The sequence below is a fragment of the Biomphalaria glabrata genome, chromosome 8 (genome assembly GCF_947242115.1).
Source record: "Biomphalaria glabrata chromosome 8, xgBioGlab47.1, whole genome shotgun sequence".
In the NCBI taxonomy this organism is placed as follows: domain Eukaryota; kingdom Metazoa; phylum Mollusca; class Gastropoda; family Planorbidae; genus Biomphalaria; species Biomphalaria glabrata.
Window position 1 is genome coordinate 20,979,096 of NC_074718.1, and position 20,489 is coordinate 20,999,584.

The 20,489-nt window shown below is 38.4% G+C and overlaps 1 protein-coding gene across 3 annotated transcripts in view; it reads left to right on the forward strand.

The window, feature by feature from the left end:
* LOC106058402 (sodium- and chloride-dependent glycine transporter 2-like) overlaps positions 1-20,489 on the forward strand; it is a 102,689-nt gene that overhangs the window by 27,100 nt on the left and 55,100 nt on the right. For all 3 annotated transcript variants that reach the window (XM_056038942.1, XM_056038943.1, XM_056038941.1), the window contains one exon: positions 2,664-2,795. In XM_056038942.1, the coding sequence (XP_055894917.1) occupies positions 2,664-2,795 (132 nt within the window). The remainder of the gene's footprint in view (positions 1-2,663; positions 2,796-20,489) is intronic.

The window sequence follows — 20,489 nt, forward strand, 5'->3', positions numbered from 1 at the left end:
CTTTCCCTTGTTCGATCCCAAATAAAACAAACTGGTCAATTGTTAAAATTGAGTCTTTTTTTTTACGTCAGATAAAAGAAATAATTGAGCAAAATTTCAGCTGGATCCGAGATTGGGTGTCGGAGAAAGAAAGTTTGAGAACTTTAACCACACAGACTGTGAAGTGAGATAAGCTTTGAAAAAATGTGTGCAGACTGTAACATTTATTATTCTCTTTTTTCTCATTTCTCTCGATGCGCAATTCAAGTTTTTTTCTAATTCGAAGTCACTCCTTGTATTTGTCCTCTTTGAATTAATATCACTATAAATTAGAATTAGAAGTGTCGCTTTGTATTTTATTGTCATTTGTCTCTTATGTACTTAAACAAGCAAAATAGAAAACAAGATTACAAAGAGAGTTTATGTTATCACACAAACTCAGAGGCGGCCCCGTCGGATCCGCCTATTCGCAAGGAATATTCAAGACGTGATTTTATTTTGATTGTCAAAAGTAATAATGATTCAAAGATTCAATTGCCGTTGTAAAAAAATGTTGTTTTTTTCAGTTTTACAAGTTTTGGATGTTCCTTCAAAGTTAAACATAATTAACTTCCTTGTCAAACCTCCCGCTGGAAGACGGGGGATGGCAGCGAGCAGGGCATGAACCCGGGACCGTCGAGATAATCAGTCCAGCACGCTAACCGCACTACCACCTGGTCATTGACGTTATCTTATCTTATATAATACAGACGTTACTTCAAAAAAGAAGATGATTACGTCCTACGCGTCATGCATTTAGTCATGCATATTAACCAATGACTTAAATTCTGCCAAGTCACTGGTTTTCCTGGCTAGCTCAGGCAACCCATTCCATGCTCTAATAGCACTAGGGAAGAAGGAGTATTTGTACAAATTTGTCCTAGCATATGGGACGAGGAATGTGCCTTTATCTTTGTGTCTTTCAGAGTATTTTATTAAATTTTGTTTTTGTATTTGAAGATTATGGTTCAGTGTTTTATGTATTATTACTACTTTACTTTTGAGCCTTCTGTCCTGAAGGCTTTCTAAATTTAGTGATTTTACTAAAGGTGTTACTCTAGTCAAATGTGAATATTCATTTGTTATGAATCGCACTGCTCTATTTTGTGTCTGTTCTAGTTTCTTAATGTTTTCTTGAGTTGAGGGGTCCCAAACAGAGGATGCATATTCTATTATTGGCCTAACCAAGGTTAAATAACATTTTAGTTTTATTTTCTTATTTGATTTATAGAAATTTCTTTTAATAAATCCTAATGCTTTGTTTGATTTTTTTGTAGTTTCATCAATATGTGGATTCCATGACAGTTTTTCATTTATTATAACACCTAGGTATTTTGCGTTTTTAGTCTGTGTTACTGGTTTGCCATGAATAAGATAAGTGGAATTAATTTGTTTTAGTTTTTTTGTTACTCTTAACAACTGACATTTTTCTGGGTGGAAAGACATGCTCCAATTTGATTCCCATTTCTGTAATTCATCTAATTCTCTTTGTAAAATATCTGTGTCTTGTGTTGTTTTTATTGTTCTATATATTATGCAATCGTCTGCAAATAATCTGACTTTTGTTCCTGAAGTAATGCAATTTGGTAAATCATTTATGTAAATTAAAAATAGTAGTGGACCCAAGACTGTTCCTTGAGGTACACTTGAGTTAACTGTTATCGGTGTTGCTTTAGAGCCATTTATTATTACAGTTTGTTCTCTCCCTATCAGAAAGTCTTTAATCCACTGATGCAGTGGACCATTAATGCCGAAATATTTTAATTTTTTAAGCAAACTATGGTGGTGAACTTTGTCAAAAGCCTTAGAAAAATCTAGTAAGATAGCATCTATTTGTTCACTATTATCTAAACCTTTTGAAAAATCATCAATTAGTCCTATTAGTTGTGTTTCACATGATCTATATTTCCTAAAGCCATGTTGGTATGGTGTGAGGACATTATGTTTGTCTAAGTGGTTTATGATGTTGCTACATATTATGTGTTCTAGGATTTTACATGTGATGCTGGTAATTACTAGTAATTAATTAACTAATTGGTTGATGTTGATATAAAAAAAAAAGCATTAACACAGTTTTTATTATTTTATTAAAAGCTGGGTTAAAGAATATTATTGTTTTTGTGGCCCAAGGTTAACGAGGGTGTCATGGGGCCAGCAGAATGACCAGCCGCATTAATTTCCCCCAACTAATGTCATGTAGCTAGCTATTAGTGCGGGTTGACTCAGACTGGCCCTAAAGATTCCGAAATTAAAAATCCAAGTCTTCACCAGGATTTAAACCAGGGACACCTCGATCAGGTAGCCATGCACTTAGCTACAAGGTTTGCTGTTTTCAATGAATAGACTTGAAAAGGAATTATTCTAGAACTCTAATGAGTTAACAATATTTCAAGACAATAATAATTTGTATTCTCTAATGAGTTAACAACATTTCAAGACAATAATAATTTGTATTCTCTAATGAGTCAACAACATTTCAAGAAAATAATAATTTGTATTCTCCAATGAGTTAACAACATTTCAAGACAATAATAATTTGTATTCTCTAATGAGTCAACAACATTTCAAGAAAATAATAATTTGTATTCTCCAATGAGTTAACAACATTTCAAGACAATAATAATTTGTATTTTTATAATTCACAGGAGCGTTTTTGATTCCTTATTCACTATTTCTTATTTTGTGTGGTCTACCGCTTTTTTTTCTGGAGGTCACATATGGTCAGTTCTCCAGTTTAAGTCCAGTGGCTATATGGAAAGTAACACCTTTATTTAAAGGTAGGCTATTTTTTTTTTAAATTAACTAAATAATCTGCTTCTAGACATAATTTTAAAATTTAAAAAAACAACACTCATTGGCGGCATATGTGTCTTCAACATAGATAATAGACAGGTTTTGATATTTTCTTCACGAATATCAGAAGCTTTCAAGTACAAACTAATACCCTAGCTCCCTCCATATGTAAATGTAGACAACAAGATAAACAATTGACGGAGGCCTGGTGTTGTGTGTAAATATTTTAAACAACACAAACCACTGCCTAATTAATCTTGTTAAATCAAATTGATGACAACATCTGTGTATATCACTGGCAAAATAATTTATATTCTTTTTCTTCGTCATTGCGGCAGCCTCGTGGAAAAGTTTTTATAAATATAGGCAAAATGGGGTAAGGAACCATAACCTTCAGAGCTCCAGAAGTAAAGAGCGTATTGCTCTTAGTAATGTTCCATCTGCCACGCCTATTCTTGCGGGTATTGCAAACAATGGTAGAGGCATTGGCACGGTTATTATATGAATGCCAGGGCCTCGATCGTTGGTATCGGTCTCCGACTTATTAACGGAATGTGAAGCCCTGGCAATGGCTCAAGGAGCAGTGATTTCGCAATTTGCGAAATAATCATCTAATTAATGGTGACCTTCCGACAGAAGCTTTGGCCCCTGGAAGAAATCTTTCCTGGTAGTTGAAACACTTGAAGATCGATAAGTTTGTTTACTACTAAACAAATAAAATGAACCACTGCCTATTAAGTATTTGTTTTAAGTTGCATTGTTTTTTTCAGTTAAAGATTAGTAGTTAATACACCAATATCCTGGATGTACAAGTGCAGTGCCAGTTTTCTATCCAGGGTCACCCCTAGGTATTTGGGCGTGTTTTCGCGATTGAGCAGTAGGCCGCCGAGACGAAGTTCATATGGAGCCTTCATAATGTCGATTCCCAGGCTGAACAAAGGACCAGGGCGTTTTGGCACTGTTTATCTGAATCTGCCATTTGTCACAATATGAGGAGATGATGTGGAGGTCTGCTTGTAATGCTACCTGAATTTGGTCAGCTTGATTCCCTGTTGACCAGAGGACAATGTCATTAATGTTATTAATTTTGTTCAATACGCCTGTTCATCAACAGGAATGCCTGAGAAATATCCTAAAAATACACTGGTACGACAAAGTAGAAAACACCAAACTGTGGGAGATGAGTGTACAGAAAAATATAGAAGTGCAGATCTTAGAGAGGAAGTGGAGATGGATTGGTCACACCCTTAGAAAAGATACCAGCAACAGAGCTAGACAGGCCTTAGAGTGGAACCCCCAGGGAACAAGGCGTAGAGGAAGACCAAAAAGAACATGGCGACGCAATGTACTAAAAGAAGCCGAGAGGACCGGGAAGAGCTGGGAAACCATAAAAAAACTAGCAAGAGACAGTGGAGAGTGGCGTGTTTTTGTCGATGCCCTATGTTCCATGAGGAACCCAAGGAAATGATGATGTTGATGATGAATACGCCTGTTTGTAATTTCGTTTTGATACAGAACTATAATACAAAGCTCTGAACAAAAAATAATAATTCGGAAGACGGAGAAGAAATCAAGTAGATCAATTGGATTCTATTCTATTCTTCTTCTTTTCATTTTTTTAATTTTTTTTTATTTTTAGGATTCAAATATACAATTTTGAGTTATTGTCCCAAAGTTATTTATACAATACACGACATTGCCTTAGTTGTGCCGATATGCCAAAAACCCAGATATCATTTATAGGATAGAAAAATCTCAGATTGAGTAAAGGTTGAGAAAAGGTGAATAGAAAAAATATTTGGTTTCAGATCTCATCTCATTTGTTACTCTTATACTTAAAAAAATTGTTATCAATTCTAAATTTACCAAAACATTTTCTTTAAATAATTATTTTAAATTCATGCGCAATTACTTAGACTCTGACGCCATATTAGACTACTCTGTTTTAAAACGTCATGTTTTCGTCGGGGCGGTAGAGTGGAAACAGTTATCATGTAAGAGTTCTCTCTCCTATTTATAATTTATGCTAATGATTGGAGTTGGCATTAATGAATAGGAGTTGAGGGGACTCCATATAAGAATGTAATTTATAGCATATATGACTTATATTAGTGACAGAATTTTGTCAAATTTTTGTTTTTAAATCTAAACTATATTACAAAATAACAAGGTTACAAAGACAGCTTATGTGGAGACACAAACTCAAAATAGGCCCCGAAGTGGTCCAGCTAGAGTCTTCACCAGGATTTGAACACGGGACTTCCGGTTCCAAGTACTTTACCCCTCATTATCGACACGATGTGAACTGTGGTTTTTCTACAATGTTGGGGGACTTAAGAGACTTTCTCTTCTAATCGCCACGTACAATTACATTTAGAACTAACAAAATACAAAAGCAACTCTTCAGATTGGTAGTCATTACCTGATCGTTCTTTGTCGTTATTACAAAACTATTCCCAAAATGACGTCGAGCAGGCATATATATACTTCCTTAAGAAATTATTCAACCCAGCGAGGCTCGGTCCAGTGATGCCCAACCTTATCCGGTCTGCGGGCCATTTTAATTTTCGACATTCGTGTCGCGGGCCATAACACCAAAAAGAAAAAACAATACAATAAGCTTTTTAAAGTTTTATTTGTGGACCTACTTACATAAATTATTGTGATGCGTGAAGTTTATCCAAAACCATCTTCTGAATATCTGGCTGCATAGATGAAACACCTAGTCAGAGCACTGAATCTAAATGTTCATCAGTCCAGTGAGGCGATTACGTAACTTAGTTTTCGCCTGTTTCATCATTGAATAAATTTGTTCACACAAATAAGTGCTTGAAAACATTGTGATCATCCTTAGCGCTTATTTCGAAGATTTGGAAAAAGTTTCTGCAGGTAACATAGAGTAGAAGTCAATGGTCTGCATCACTTGAAATTTGTCAAGCAGGGATGTCTGGCTTTGTAAGTCAATCAGTTCCAGTTGCAGATCTGTCGGGACACTTGACACATCGGCAGCAAACGGATTTTCAAAAAGACGGATTTCATTTTTTAAATTCTGAAAATCCACAAATCTTTTACTGAAATTATTCATCAAGAGCCTCAGAAGTTGGATCATTCTTTCTTTAGGGGAAGACATATTTAGCTGCTTATCATTTTGTAGAGTGGTACAATTTGGAAAGTGGACAAGATGCACCTTTTCCGCCTGTTGAATGAAGAGATGCAATTTTTTTGGAAAGCACATATGTTTGCATACACATGCGAAATCAATTTGTGTTTCCCTTTAAGTTTGGTGTTGAGTTCATTTAGATTTGATGTGATGTAGTATAAAATAGCCAAATCCCAGAACCATGAGGGGTCGTTCAGTTGTGGCACTTGTTTTGATTTATCGGTCATAAATATTTCAATTTCGTGTCTCAAATAAAAAAAACAAAACGTTTTAACACCTTTCCTCGGCTTAACCAGCCCCGCACTTCACTGTGAAATAGAACGTTTTCATATTCGGACTCTATTTCTGTCAAAAAATCGTTGAAAGTTCTGTGATTCAACGCCTGTGATTTGATGAAATTTACAGTGTTGAGCACAATCATCATCACATGGTCCAGATTCAAAACCTTTCCACAGAGATTTTGTTGGTGAATGATGCAGTGAAGCCGCAGGGGTTCAGTTCCATTTGACTCAACAACTTTTTAAATAACTCATGCTGTCAGCCCGCTGTGACATCCAACCATATTTCTAGCACCATCAGAAGTCACTCCAACTAATTTATTCCAAGGAAGAGCAAGGTCCTCTATGATGGTTGACACTTCTTTGAACAGGTCTTCTCCAGTTGTAGTACCATGAATGCTCCGCATAGCTGCTTACTCTTCTGTTATATCAAAATTGATGTTTTTACCGCGAATAAATACCAAGAGTTGCGCAGTATCAGTTATGTCAGTGGACTCGTCAGCAACAATAGAAAACATTTCGAATTCTGCTGCTCTGTCTTTTAATTGTAAATGAAGATTAACCCCCATATTTTCCACTCGCCTTGTAATTGTCATGCGAGAAATGCTGACAGCTTCTACTGTATTCTTCTTTTCAGGACATATTTCTTCCATCACTGCTAGCAAGCACTTTTTTACACATTCGCCATCGGAAAAAGGCTTCATTACTCTACTTAAGATGTGAGCAACTCTTTAGCTGGCCCTTATCGCACTCTTTTTCTTGTCTTTTTTTGTTAAATATTCTTGTCAATCCCCCAATCTCTAGTCGTAACTTGCCAATCTTGTCTTCGCGGCTCAAACCAAGAATGCCACCATATGTGTTTATGTGTTTGGCTTCATAATGCCTTTTAGTTCTTTTAAAACAGCCACACTTTCTTTACAAATCAAACATGTTGGCTTACTATCCTAGTCCACAAAAAAGTAAAGCTCTGTCCACTTTTCTTGAAAGTTTCTACATTCAGAGTCCACTTTTCGTTTCTTACGCTCTGCCATTTCATTAATTCACAAACGTTAAACACTACGGTACCAATCGCTTTGACATCAAAAGTACGCAACCCAAAATGATGCATCGATGATGCTCTTTGTTGCACACACTAGGTGTCAAGGACACGGCTAGCTCAAGACAGTAGCGGAATTTTCCAAGAAGTAAAAATAGCTGTCTAGTTTTATCGCCATTGAAAAAAAACAACACTTGTTTTCTTACAATACAAAAAATATTTACTATGAATATTAAAATACCAAACATAAAGATGGAATTCATTAAAGAATGAGTGAGAATCCTAAATGAAAGAGAATATTTTTTCAACATTCTAATTTTTTAATTTAAAAAGAAAAATAAATTATTTTTTTCATTTTTGTCTTTTTTTTTTTTACATTCTGTTCCAATGCTTTGGCGGGCCGGTTAGAAGCACGTCGCGGGCCGGATCTGGCCCGCGGGCCGTAGTTTGGGCATCGCTGTACTATACAATTGAACTCTATACAAACTTTCTGCGAGATATCTCTTTTTAATATATCGGATAAGAGACTGCGTTTTGGAAATTAAATATTAGTATTTTTTTTTATTCATGCAAGTGTTTTTTTTTAATTAATTAAATTATTTTTGACCAATTAAGACTTTTTGTTAACTTTAAAGTGACCTCTGAATTTTATAATATTGTCCTTGTATTTCGCTACATATACGTAACAAAAAATAGCATGCGTCTCTTCTTACTAAATAAAGTTATTTATCGTCTAGCAGCGCAATAAAACTACTTAACATAACCAAATGGTATTTGCTAATCTAGGTCAGTTAGTTGTATTTTTATTTTCATAGTCTGCGCTATGAATAGACTTTAGTATAAACATCGCACCTATAAATCGATATCAGAACGTTAGGTATAAGAGCTAGTGTGACAGTACGCGTATTTGCATGTATGTGTGGCTTGTTTGGTGTTTAGGGGATGTATGTTCGAATGTGCAATATGCTGGGGCATCAAAGATAGATCGGAAGCAGGCATTCAACAGACAGACAATAGAGAAAGATACAATAATTAATCCACAGTCATATATATATATATATATATATATATATATATATATAGATAGATAGATAGATAGATAGATATAGATAGATATAGATATATCTAGACTGGAAAACGGAAACAAATTTTTATCCTCGATTGATCAAATTACAGACTTATATTTATATAGATTGTTATGTATTAATCACATAAGTATATATTCACGCAAATTCATGAAATAAAGCCATTTCCTGTTAGTTTCCATTAATTACAATATTATTTCGAAAATCCTAAATCGAAAAAATTCACATCTATTGATTTTTAGTCATCTTATGTACATTTAATAGATTGATTACCTACATCTTTTTTAGATTATGTATCTAAAAATTGCAAAAAAAAATAAATTATGAGACGAGAGTGGATTACCTAGATCTTTGTAGATTATGTATCTAAAAATTGCAAAATAATAATTATGAGACGAGACTGCTCTTTTTTTTTTCAATGTTCAATTACTATATCTAGATCTATATGTTACATAGGTTATGTTGAAAAAAACAACAACTTTACTTCTTATGACTACTTTACAAAACAGCGCCTTGTTTCAATTTAAAAAAAAAAATCACGACATTTTTTTGTAATGTTAAAAATTCTCCATAGTGGACACAGGGTCGCCGGTGACTAAGTGTTTGAGGAGTGTCAATCCCAAGACGCTAGGGTCGGTGGTGGGCACAGTAATATGAATGGCAGGTTACAGTGGGCACGAAGAGTGCTGCAGGCGGGCCTGATCTACCATGGGCAGTATTATCAATAGGAAGCAGTAAAGTTGCAATTGTAGGTGTGGCAGTAGTATCTGCAGTGAGCAATATCGCATTGGCGGTTGTGGCCAGTATACAAAGCAAGTAGTATCAAGTAACAGGTATTGCTCAGTAGTGATAGCACTATCAAGTAGTAGTAGTGGCTAGTATTCAAGGGCGTATACGAATTAAGTAGGCAGACACCTAGGAAAGCTGCGGATTAAGCATAAACAAGTTAGGACACAATTTTCTCTCATGCATCTTATTGATGGCCTCGACTGACGTGCATTCATCAGATTGATACAATGGCTTTCGAGCACAAATAGGAGAGATAATGACAAAACAGATTGCCATTGACGGATCGTTAATAACAACTATGTATAGATCTATATTACAGTCCTTTTTGTAAAAAAAAAAAGGTACCGGTACTCAGTAATGGATTGCCTAACTTTTAACTACTAATAAATTAATAATAAACGTTAAAATACAAGAAAAGTAATATTTTCCCCCCACATTCAAAACGGTGCCGGTACGCCGTACCGGTGCGTACCTTCATAAAAAAGCACTGTATGTATCTATACTATAAAGTAGAACGTAAGGAGTATGTATGTCCCAAATAGAAATCAAAACTGTTTGACCAATCTTGATTAAACTTTGCACAAATGCTCCCTGGGTACTAACTGAAACCGTGACGTATGTATAGTAGCTAATGATGGGAACTAAACTAACTTTTAAAAGTTAAATTAAAACTAGTTTTAAACTAAACTAAAGAAAATTAATTAAACTTTTCATAACTTTTTTTTTCTTTTTGGGGTGGGGCAGGGTTGAACTAGACCTATATAGACGATGGGGTAATGTGGGGCATAAAGCCCCCTCTAAGCTTCTATGGCCTGTTAAAGCTAGGTTATTAATATGTCTGTAGCTTAAATTTATTTTTCAAGTAGTGCAATATGTCTACTTTACAAATAAGTTTTAAAAATGATTTTGTGTCAAGGCATTTAAAAATTATTGCATAAAATGTAAGAAATTGAAAAAGGGTCTCCCCCACACCTGGGGCAAAAAGCCCCTCCATTAGGCTTCATCCCCCAAGAGCAAAATTATGGAAAATAAAGTTTTTTTTAACCTCATAGATGCTTTTTATGTTACTGTGTATATATTTATACATGTTATTTTGTTTTAAAATTTTTTTCACCTGAATGAATCAATGTATTTGTGTATGCAATTATATATATATGAATTGTGTTTTCAAATAAATTCAGCTTGTAGTAAACAAATGTAGTAAATGATAATTGATAAAAACATAATAAATGTAACAAACTAATTTGAAAGTATAAGTGAAATATTTAATAATTATACATATAATCAAAGTTAGTTATTTATCTTCACAGCTGCTGCTGCAAAAAAAAAAAAAAAAAAAAAAAAAATGATCCCACACATTTTTCTTCTAAGCGTTAGCTGCTATTATGGAACCAAAGATGACAATTTTGATATTGAATCCAACTTTGTCCGCTATAGTTTCTTCATAGTAGGTCTAAAAGCAGCTATTACAAGGAGTAACAAAGCTTCTAAAATTTTGCGGCTATGGTACCCAGCCAACAAAGTTATGTGCCTGTAATTAGGGTTGGGTTTTACAAATGCTTCAACCATTTTAAAAAGCACCCGCTGTCTGTCCAACCACTAGTTTTTGAACCGTTGAAATCACAGTTTCTTTCATATTACAGATTTTTTTCTGGATTAAAATTATGAGAATTTAAAAGATTCGTATATATGTATTGAAGAAAGCATTCACTTGTGGTCTGTTGAAACCGACAAGTTTTAAAATGGAAAAAAGGGATTGCCCCATTTTATTCGCTTAATGATTTTCACTTAGTCCAATTCCTGGTCTTCGCTAAAGTTACTTCTAAAACGGCCAAGTAGAATAGATCCAGGCTTTTGAACGTTGGCGTTTATGTGTCGCCTTCATGTTTTGGGTGGAATGTTGAAGTTTTGTGAGACTGTTTCCCACTGCTAAAGCTTCTGCTAGTCTCTGTTGTCCATATGAGTCCCTTTGCATTTTTCTCTGGTAATTTTTTATCATTTTCTGAAATGAAAAAAAAATTAAAATGAGTACATTTTAAATTTTAAAAGTTTATAGATCTATCAAATCTAGATAGATCTCAAAAGGTAAAGATGTATAATAATAATTCCTTAACAAACATAGCAACCAACATTCCAAACCTCCTGCAGGACGACGGGGTATGGGAGTGGGCAGGTTTAAACCCGGGACCATCGATAAGTCCGAACGACAGTCCAGCGCGCAAACCGCACGACCAGCCAGCCAACCATATAGCTAAACAAAATGTTTAGATTTCTAAATCGATAAATATTCTAGTCTACAGTAGATCTAAATGTAACTCTAGACACATATTGGTATGTAGATCTATAATTTTCTTTATAACATATAGACAATATTGTCTATTCATTTTTTAATTAGATTCAGGGGGATCTATAAAAATAATAGATATATAGATCTAGTAGTTTTTCCTTTATGTCCAGAATTCGATAAGGAGAGCCCCTTGCCCCTAACAGGAGTGGGCACTTTACCCCAATATAGATCTGGGTGATGTTAAAACGATCAAATAATATAAACTTTTACCATGTCGCTTTCAGAGCCTAACAACATCTATAATGATTTAAATTGAAAAACATTTGCAAACAATATTATTAGTTTGTCCATCGTGGTTTGATGATGACCACTTTGTCATCCAGGGGGCTGAGGACTTTGCACTGGGGTTTTATGCCTCCTCATGTGGCTGGTGAGACCTATGGGAGCCCGGAATGTTCGGCCGCACACTGGGCAGGTTATTCCAGCTGGAGCTAGTGTCGTTTGCTTTGCTTTTCTTCTCTGGCGTTTTTCTTCTGCCAGTGTGGTTCTATTTTCCTCAGCAACCTGTGCGCCAGTTTTCACAGCGCGACGCCATGATGCTCTGTCATGTGCCTCAGTGCATCTGTCTCCCAGGTGCCTGGATCTATGCTGAACGCCTTCAAAGAAGCGCTTTCTTTGACCACCTTGCGTGCGCTTTTCTTCGCTTAGTTGGCCATACAAGAGTCGTTTAGGGATGCGGTGGTCTTCCATTCTGCAGACGTGTCCTGCCCATCGCAGCTGGGACTGCATCAGGATTGTGTGGATGCTTTGCAGACCCGCTCTTCGAAGGACTTCAGTGTCTGGTATTTTGTCTTGCCATTTGACATTTAGTATTTTTCTCAGACATGTCATGTGGAAGTGGTTCAGTTTCTTTGCATGTTTTCTGTACACTGTCCATGTTACTGAGGCATAGAGCAATGTAGGGAGGATGACGGCTCTATAGACTCCTAGCTTTGTATTTGTGGTGATACCACGTCTGTTCCAGACATTTTTAGACAGTTTGCCATAGGATGCACTGGCCTTGGCGATACGCAGGTCGATTTCAATATCGATTTTTCCGTTTCTGGAGAGTGTGCTGCCAAGAAATGTGAATTTGTCCACTGCGTTTATATCCTGTCCATTTATAGTGATGCTTGGATCCGAGTAGGCTTTCGCAGGAGCAGGTAAATATAAGACTTCAGTCGTGTTTATGTTAATGGTAAGGCCAAAGTCTGAGCATGCTCTTGAGAAATCACTGACGATGCTCTGCAGATTTTTTTAGAGCAGGCATTTAGGGAAAAGTCGTCAGCAAATAGCAAGGCTCTGATTAGTGCTGAATTTGTTTTTGATTTTGCTTTAAGCCGCCTCGGGTTGAATAGGCCACCATCAAATCTGTATGATATATTTATCCCGTTGTTTTCTCTATTTGTGAATGCATCTGTCAGCATAGCGGAGAACACGATACTGAAGAGTGTAGGTGCTAGGACAAAGCCTTGTTTTACCCCGTTTGATACTTCGAAGGGCTCTGATGGTTCTCCACTTTCTTGGACGCGAGCCTTCATGCCATCATGAAATTGTCTCACCATGGTTATGAATTTTCGTGGACAGCCATACTTTGACACAATCTTCCAGAGTCCTTCTCTGCTAACAGTGTCAAATGCCTTTGTTAAGTCGACATATATTGAGAGCAGGTCAGCATTTTGTTCTTGGCATTTTTCCTGGAGCTGCCTTGCTGCAAAGATCATGTAAATGGTTCCACAATATTATTAATTAAGGATAAAATAACGCATAATAAAAATATAGACAAACAAAAGGATTCTTACCTTATAGTGGGATGGGTCCAAAATTCAAATCGATATCCGATATCTGATGAAAAATAAACAAGGAATTACAAGATGCTCAACGTGCAATCAATGGCCGGATGTAAAGTATCTCAGCAAGTCTTAATTTTTATCATCCAAAAAGCATTCGCATAAAAATTAGAAAAGGCCCTTTACTCCAATGGATGCCCCATAATCATCCGACTGTATGCCTACGGTTCGATCTTATTCTTTTAACATTGTAGAAATATTTATCCATAATAAAATCAGTATTAAGGAATATTTTTCTTACATAAACGTTAATGCGCAATAAAATAAAAAAAGATGTCTAAATAAATATGTGTGCTTGTATTTAGTTACTAATTAGGCACTCTTTAATTAGCGACCTTAATTTTGAAAATAATTCAACGGTATTAACGTATATTTTATCCTTAGGGTATGGCATATCTGTGACGTTATAAAAAATAGCAACTATAAAGATTCTAACTAAAGAAAACCTGACAAAATGGGGAAAAAATGACAATCATGAGAATGTGTGGAAAAAATTATTCCTGAGTCATTATATAATATAGACATCACAGGATTCAGGGGAGGGGAGGTAGAGATGATTCTCCGCTCATTGCTTCCCTCCATCACCAACCCCTAAGTCAAATTTTATCATTAGTAAATTAATGAAAAAGGGTTGTACGAGGTGGGAGGGGCAATACATGCAGTCGCCTTCCACCCATCGGACAAACCAATACTTTTTCTTTTTGTATTTTAGTTAATTAACAAATTACAAAATAAAAAATTGTCACGAATATAATTTATATATGCTATAAATTAAATTGTTTTATCGATTCGCCCGACTCCTTTTCTTTAATGTCAAACGCAATCGTTAGCAGAAATTATAAAAAGGAGCGAGGATTAACGTTTTCACTCTACCCCCCCCCCCCTTTTTCCAGACGAAAACATGACGTTTTAAATGTGACGACACAGTTTATGTAATTGCACACGAATTTATCTAAGTTATTTTAAGAAAGATTTTTTTTTTTGAAAATTTAGAATTCATACGAAAATTTTCATTATAAGATTAACAAATGAGATGAGTTCTGAACCCAACTATTATTTTCCTAGTGATATTTTTCCAACCTTTACTCATGCTGATATTTTTCAGTTGTATTAAAAAAGTAGTCGACCGGCGGCGTAGCATACGCCTCTATTTTGCATAGCCGGTATTAGGCCATTGCAACCTATGCGACCGCAGTGGGCCCCCACTTTCAAAGGACCCGCACTTTCATAGGACCCGCGCTAATTCAATGTCTATAAATTATTAAATTAAACCATTTTTAACTTAAAACAGATATCTCGCGCCCTCGTGTCGATTTACCAGGAGATCAACAATTCTCAAAGATAGATTGAAACATTTGGTAATTTTTGCTATTGAGCGGGATCTGTGTAGGAAACAGAATTCTGATGATATACTGAATGACTTTGCTATACGTAAAGTAATTCTGTACATAGTAAAGAATGAATAAAATGCATAGACGAATTTATTTTCTAATACAAACTCTTAAATTTCACTTATTGTCCGCTTCCCTACCCAAACTTGGCCCCGCGAAATCCGTTTCGAATAGATCTCACAATGCGTAAGTCCGGCCTTGCTATTTAGTGTTTGTAAAATGTTTTAGATGTTTCTTCAGAGTTGAAGATAGTTTACTTTTTAGTCCAAACCTCCCGCAAAACGAAGGGGGATGGGAGCGGGCAGGGTTTGACATCCGTAGCGACGTGTGAATCCCACGTATTCTCCCCCCCCCCTCTTGTTATTTCGTGGGGTGACTCAGCAGAAATAAGAGAGTGATCTTTCCTTTACTTCTTGTTTAAACTGTTGAGTGAAGAAGAGAATTATATATATAGATTTTGGGACTATAGCTCACAAAGAGTGGAGGTCTACTTAAATCCTAAAAATGATAAAAAAATTTTGAGTAGTATCTAATTGGTTCACTTAATTTCTCCTCCCACTTTCGAAATTTTTAAATTAGAGATTTGAATTATAGTTCAGTAACAAAACAAAATTAAGGTCGCTAATTAAAGAGTGCCTAATTATCCGGTGCCTAATTTTCCGCCTTGTCAAAAGGGCCTAATTATCCGGTGCTTAAATTTCCAGGTGCCTAATTATCCGGGTGCCTAAATTTCCGTGTGCCTAAATATCCGGTGCCTAAATTTCCAGATACCATTCGCCCCCCACCCCACTCCACCCTATCGACTAACAATGAACGACATAATATAAAGATCGGTTAAAATATCAATAACAAGTTTTAATTATATAGATTTTTATAATATTGATTCCGTTAACAAGCTGTGATTTCTACTAATAAATTGGACCGCCCCGCCCCCACTCGAAAGTTTATGGTGGGAGGGGCGAGATTGATGCCATTGCCACCTCCCCATCCCACCAAATCGGTTAACATACTAGAGAGGGGTGGGGGCGAAATAATCTAAAAATATGATGAAATATAAATAATGTGTATATATTATTAACATAACTAATAAACTCGTATACAAATTGTGTGATTTCTTTAGTAAAATTCGTCCTTCCTTCCCTTTCGTGGGGGGGGGGGGAGGTCGAATGTTGGGGGCGATCGCCCCTACCGCCCCCCCCCTCTGGAACTACCCCATTCAGAACAATCCTATTCATAATCTTGCATAGAAGCTTTTGGAAAAAATGTTTAACATTTTATAATGCTGCTACTTTCAAGTGCAAATATTTACTCCCATAACTTCTACTAGTACCTTACTTTATCTTCTTCAAATGCAGACTGACTAAATACTTGTCGTCCCGAGACATGACGTTAAACTGCGCTCCTCTTTCCTTAGCACTTTTGGAGCTCAAAAGTGCCCTACTTCTTTTCTATCATTGTGTCTGCCTCCTCTTCTCCTAAGTCTGCCTTCATTGATCATCACACTGTCTCCTTAACTTTAAATTCTCACTACGTCCTAGACCAGTCCGTTTGCTGTGGACTGCGACGGGTAAGGGGGGATAAAGAGATCCTGGTGTTTGAGTGGTGGCTATCTGAGGATAAACCACAACAACACAATACTTTGGCTCCAAGTTCCCCTAGACCTGAGACCCAGATGGCCCGCTCTGGGTCAACCGGCTGGTCATGCCGAGCTACCAGCATAGGTCGTCGATCTATGCTGGAGGGCGGTGGCTGGAGGGTCAATCAGGGAGCTGCTGTATCGGACACAGGTCCGATGTAGCAGCTGACTGAGTATAGCACCTGTGTAGCCCTGGCGGGCTCATTCTGGACATCCGAATGGCCCGTCCCCTTGTTGGACTCGATGGCGGGTGGGTAGCACAGGTGCCGAATTAACCAAAATATATATGGACAAAAAAACACACACAAAACTACTTGCCCCAGACCTATGTCTGGGCAAGAAACGTCGAATTGACGATAAAAAAGAGGAGGTCCCAAAAAGCTGTGCCACCTGGCCATCATTTCTGGTGGTTAGATGCACAGAGGAGGGAAAAAGCCTGACAAAGTTGAGCCCTTTTATTATCTATAAGGGACTCAAGTCAGTAGTGGGAGAGCCCAAGAGTGTGTCTAAGCTACACAAAACAATGGAACTCCTTGTAGAAGTAGACAGCAAGACACACTCTGATGGGCTTTTAAGATGCAGAAGACTCTGTGATCTCCAAGTGGAAGTCATGCCACACAAGAGTCTGAACACCAGCAGAGGTGTAATCAGCTCTAGGGACCTACTGGAATGTTCTGAGAAGGAAATAGTGGAGGGCATTGAAGGAGTCACACATGCCCGGCGCATTACCAGGGTGGGTGAGGAGGTCAAAACCGCCACTATTATCCTCACATTCGGAACTAGGACACCGCCAGAGTATGTGAAGGCAGGATACCTACGAGTTCCAGTGAGGCCCTACATACCTAACCCCATGAGGTGCTTCAAGTGCCAGGGTTATGGACACGGCGCGGCAGTCTGCAAGAGGAACACTGTGTGTGCCAGATGTGCTGGAGAGGGTCATGAGGACAAGGGCTGCACAGCCCAGTTCAAATGCCCAAACTGTCAAGCTGGCCACTCAGCCTACTCCAAGGACTGCCCTGTGTGGAAACAGGAGGTTGCCGTGCAGGAGTACAAGGCAAGAAACGGATGTACCTTTAGCCAGGCGAAATCGGCTGTACTGGCCCTACCCAAGGGCCAATTCGGCTTGACAAAGACCTACGCCCAGGCTGTTGCTAAGAAAGGAAGATCCAAGACGGACACATTGACCCCACCACCCCCTCCTCCTCCCCCAACTCAGAAGAAAACACCGCCAAAGAACACACCTCTGAAGAAACAAGAAAGCCCTGTTGTCATGCTAAAGAACAGGTTCTCTGTGCTCGCTGATGAGAGCATGGAGACTGAGCAGCATGTCAAAACCAATACTCCGGGAGAACCCGGAGACATCATGTCTGACACAGGTTCTCCTCAGAGAACCCAGCCAGACACCCCAACCTCTACCGAGTTAGAGGTTGACCAACTCCCTAAGGGGAGAAATCAAAGCGGAGAGGATGCCCGAGGTGAGAGAGGAGGAAATAACCTCCGCTCTAACAGAGGGATCTCCCCTCTCCAGAGAGAAAGACTTCCCCCAAAAGGGGGTTGTCCTCCTCTCCATCCAAACCCAAGAATAAAAATACCAAGGTCACTGGAATAAAGGGAAACCCCTCCGGGGGCCTCCCAAGGCCAAATAGCTCCAAGTATGTCATCTAGAATAAGCCATGGATTCCAGAATTGTACAGTGGAATTGTAGAGGCCTCAAGGCCAATTACGAGGAAATGCAGCTACTGATGGACTCTGGGACTCCTGTAGCTGTCTGCTTACAGGAAACATTTCTGAAAGATTGCATCAGCTTCCGAAGCTACCGTGCTTACACCAAGAATGTTGAGGATGCAGAGAGAGCATCAGGTGGAGTCTGTATCCTTGTGAAGGATAGCATCCCCCATGAGAGGGTAGAACTACAGACCACACTACAGGCCGTAGCAGCTAGGATAACCCTTCACAAGGTTATCACTTGCTGCAGCCTGTATCTACCACCAGGCGCTCCATTAAACCGAACAGACATGGAGGACCTATTGAAACAACTCCCCCGGCCTTATTTAATCCTTGGGGATTTCAATGCCCATAACACCATGTGGGGATCCAACAATACCGACACAAGAGGTCGTATGCTGGAGGATATCTTCCTCCAACATGATTTATGCATACTTAATGATGCATCACCGACCTACTTGCACCCAGGAACTGGATCATTCACATGCATTGACCTCACCGTATGCGTCCCCGGACTTCTGGACGATTTTAAATGGTCAGTTAGCAATGATCTACGGGGAAGTGATCACTTCCCAATCATCATTACTAACAATCTCCCTTCAGTGGGACGACCTCAGCGGTGGAAACTGAATAAGGCCGATTGGGAACAATTCCAAAAAAGATGCTCTGAGGATATCACAGAAAATATCCTCCATGAACAGAAACCAGCTGATACCTTTGCTAGCAAGCTACTAAGTATAGCCAGGAAAGTTGTACCCCTAACCTCTGCAAATCCAAAACGGCCTAGCAAACCATGGTTTAATACAGCTTGCAAAAGTGCTATTGGTGATAGGAAAAAACGACTGGCTGCATTTATAAAGAATCCTTCCCAGGAAAACCTAAAGCTATTCAGGATAGCTAGAGCAAAGGCTAGACAAACCATACGGTCAGCCAAAAGGAATTCCTGGAGAAGTTTTGTCGGCAGTCTGGATGCCAAAACTTCTGCTAGAGCGGTTTGGAAGGCAGTAAGGCGAATCAAAGGGAAAGAATCAAATGCAATAGGGCATTTGAAAAACCAAGGACGAACTGTCACGTCCCCCAGAGAAATAGCTGACTGCCTTGCATCCTCAATAGCAGAAAAATCATCCACTGCACACTACACGCCAGAGTTCCAAAAAGTCAAAACCAGGGAGGAAAGACACCCCATTGATTTCAGGTCAGAGAACAATGAAGACTACAACAAACCGTCCTCGCTTGAGGAACTGAGGGAATCGCTGGACAAGTCACATGACACAGCGCCTGGAGAAGACAAAATCCATTGCCAGTTCCTCAAGCACCTTCCCGAACCCTCATTGGCAGTCCTGCTAGGGGTCTATAACTGTGTGTGGCAAACAGGCGCTTTCCCAAACAGCTGGAGGAAAGCCACAGTTATACCGATACCTAAACCGGGAAAAGACGGCTCTGACCCAGCTAACTATCGACCAATAGCACTAACAAGCTGCATCTGCAAAACCATGGAAAGAATGATTAACAGTAGGCTGGTCTGGTACCTGGAATGGAATAAAGTGATCTCAAACTACCAGTGCGGATTCCGGCAGGGACGGACAACAACTGACCAGCTGGTAAGGCTGGAAGCTTATATTAGAAATGCATTACTCAGAAGAGAACATCTAGTAGCTGTATTCTTCGATATAGAAAAGGCCTATGACACAACCTGGAAACATGGCATTCTACGTGACCTGGCGCTTATGGGGCTTAAGGGACACCTCCCCCGTTTTGTGGAGGAATTTCTGAAAGATCGAAAATTTCAGGTTCGAGTGGGCAACTCCGCTTCTGACACTCATGACCAGGAAATGGGTGTACCCCAGGGCAGCATTCTGTCAGTCACCCTGTTCAACATTAAAATAAATAGCATCATAAATGCGCTGTCCCCTGGCATAGAGTGCTCTTTGTATGTTGATGACTTTGTCATTCTTACTTATGGGAAAAATATGAACACCTTAGAAAGAAAATTACAGTTATGTTTAAACAAAATTCAGGGTTGGGCAAACTATAATGGTTTCAAATTCTCAGACTCCAAAACAGTTAGTATGCATTTTTGTAATCTAAGGGGACTCCACCCAGACCCTGAACTATTTATACACAAAAAGAAGATCCCTGTCGTGAAAACTACAAAATTTTTAGGCCTCACCTTAGACTCCAAATTTAATTTTCTCCCCCACATTAAGGAACTTAAGAAGAAATGCCAAAAGTCATCAAACATACTAAGAGTACTCAGCCATACGGACTGGGGAGTTGACAGAGATACCTTGCTGCTGCTCTATCGGAGTCTAATTCGATCCAAGCTAGACTACGGATCCATAATATATGGAGCAGCAAGGAAGTCGTACCTAAAAATACTGGAACCAATACAAAATGCTGCC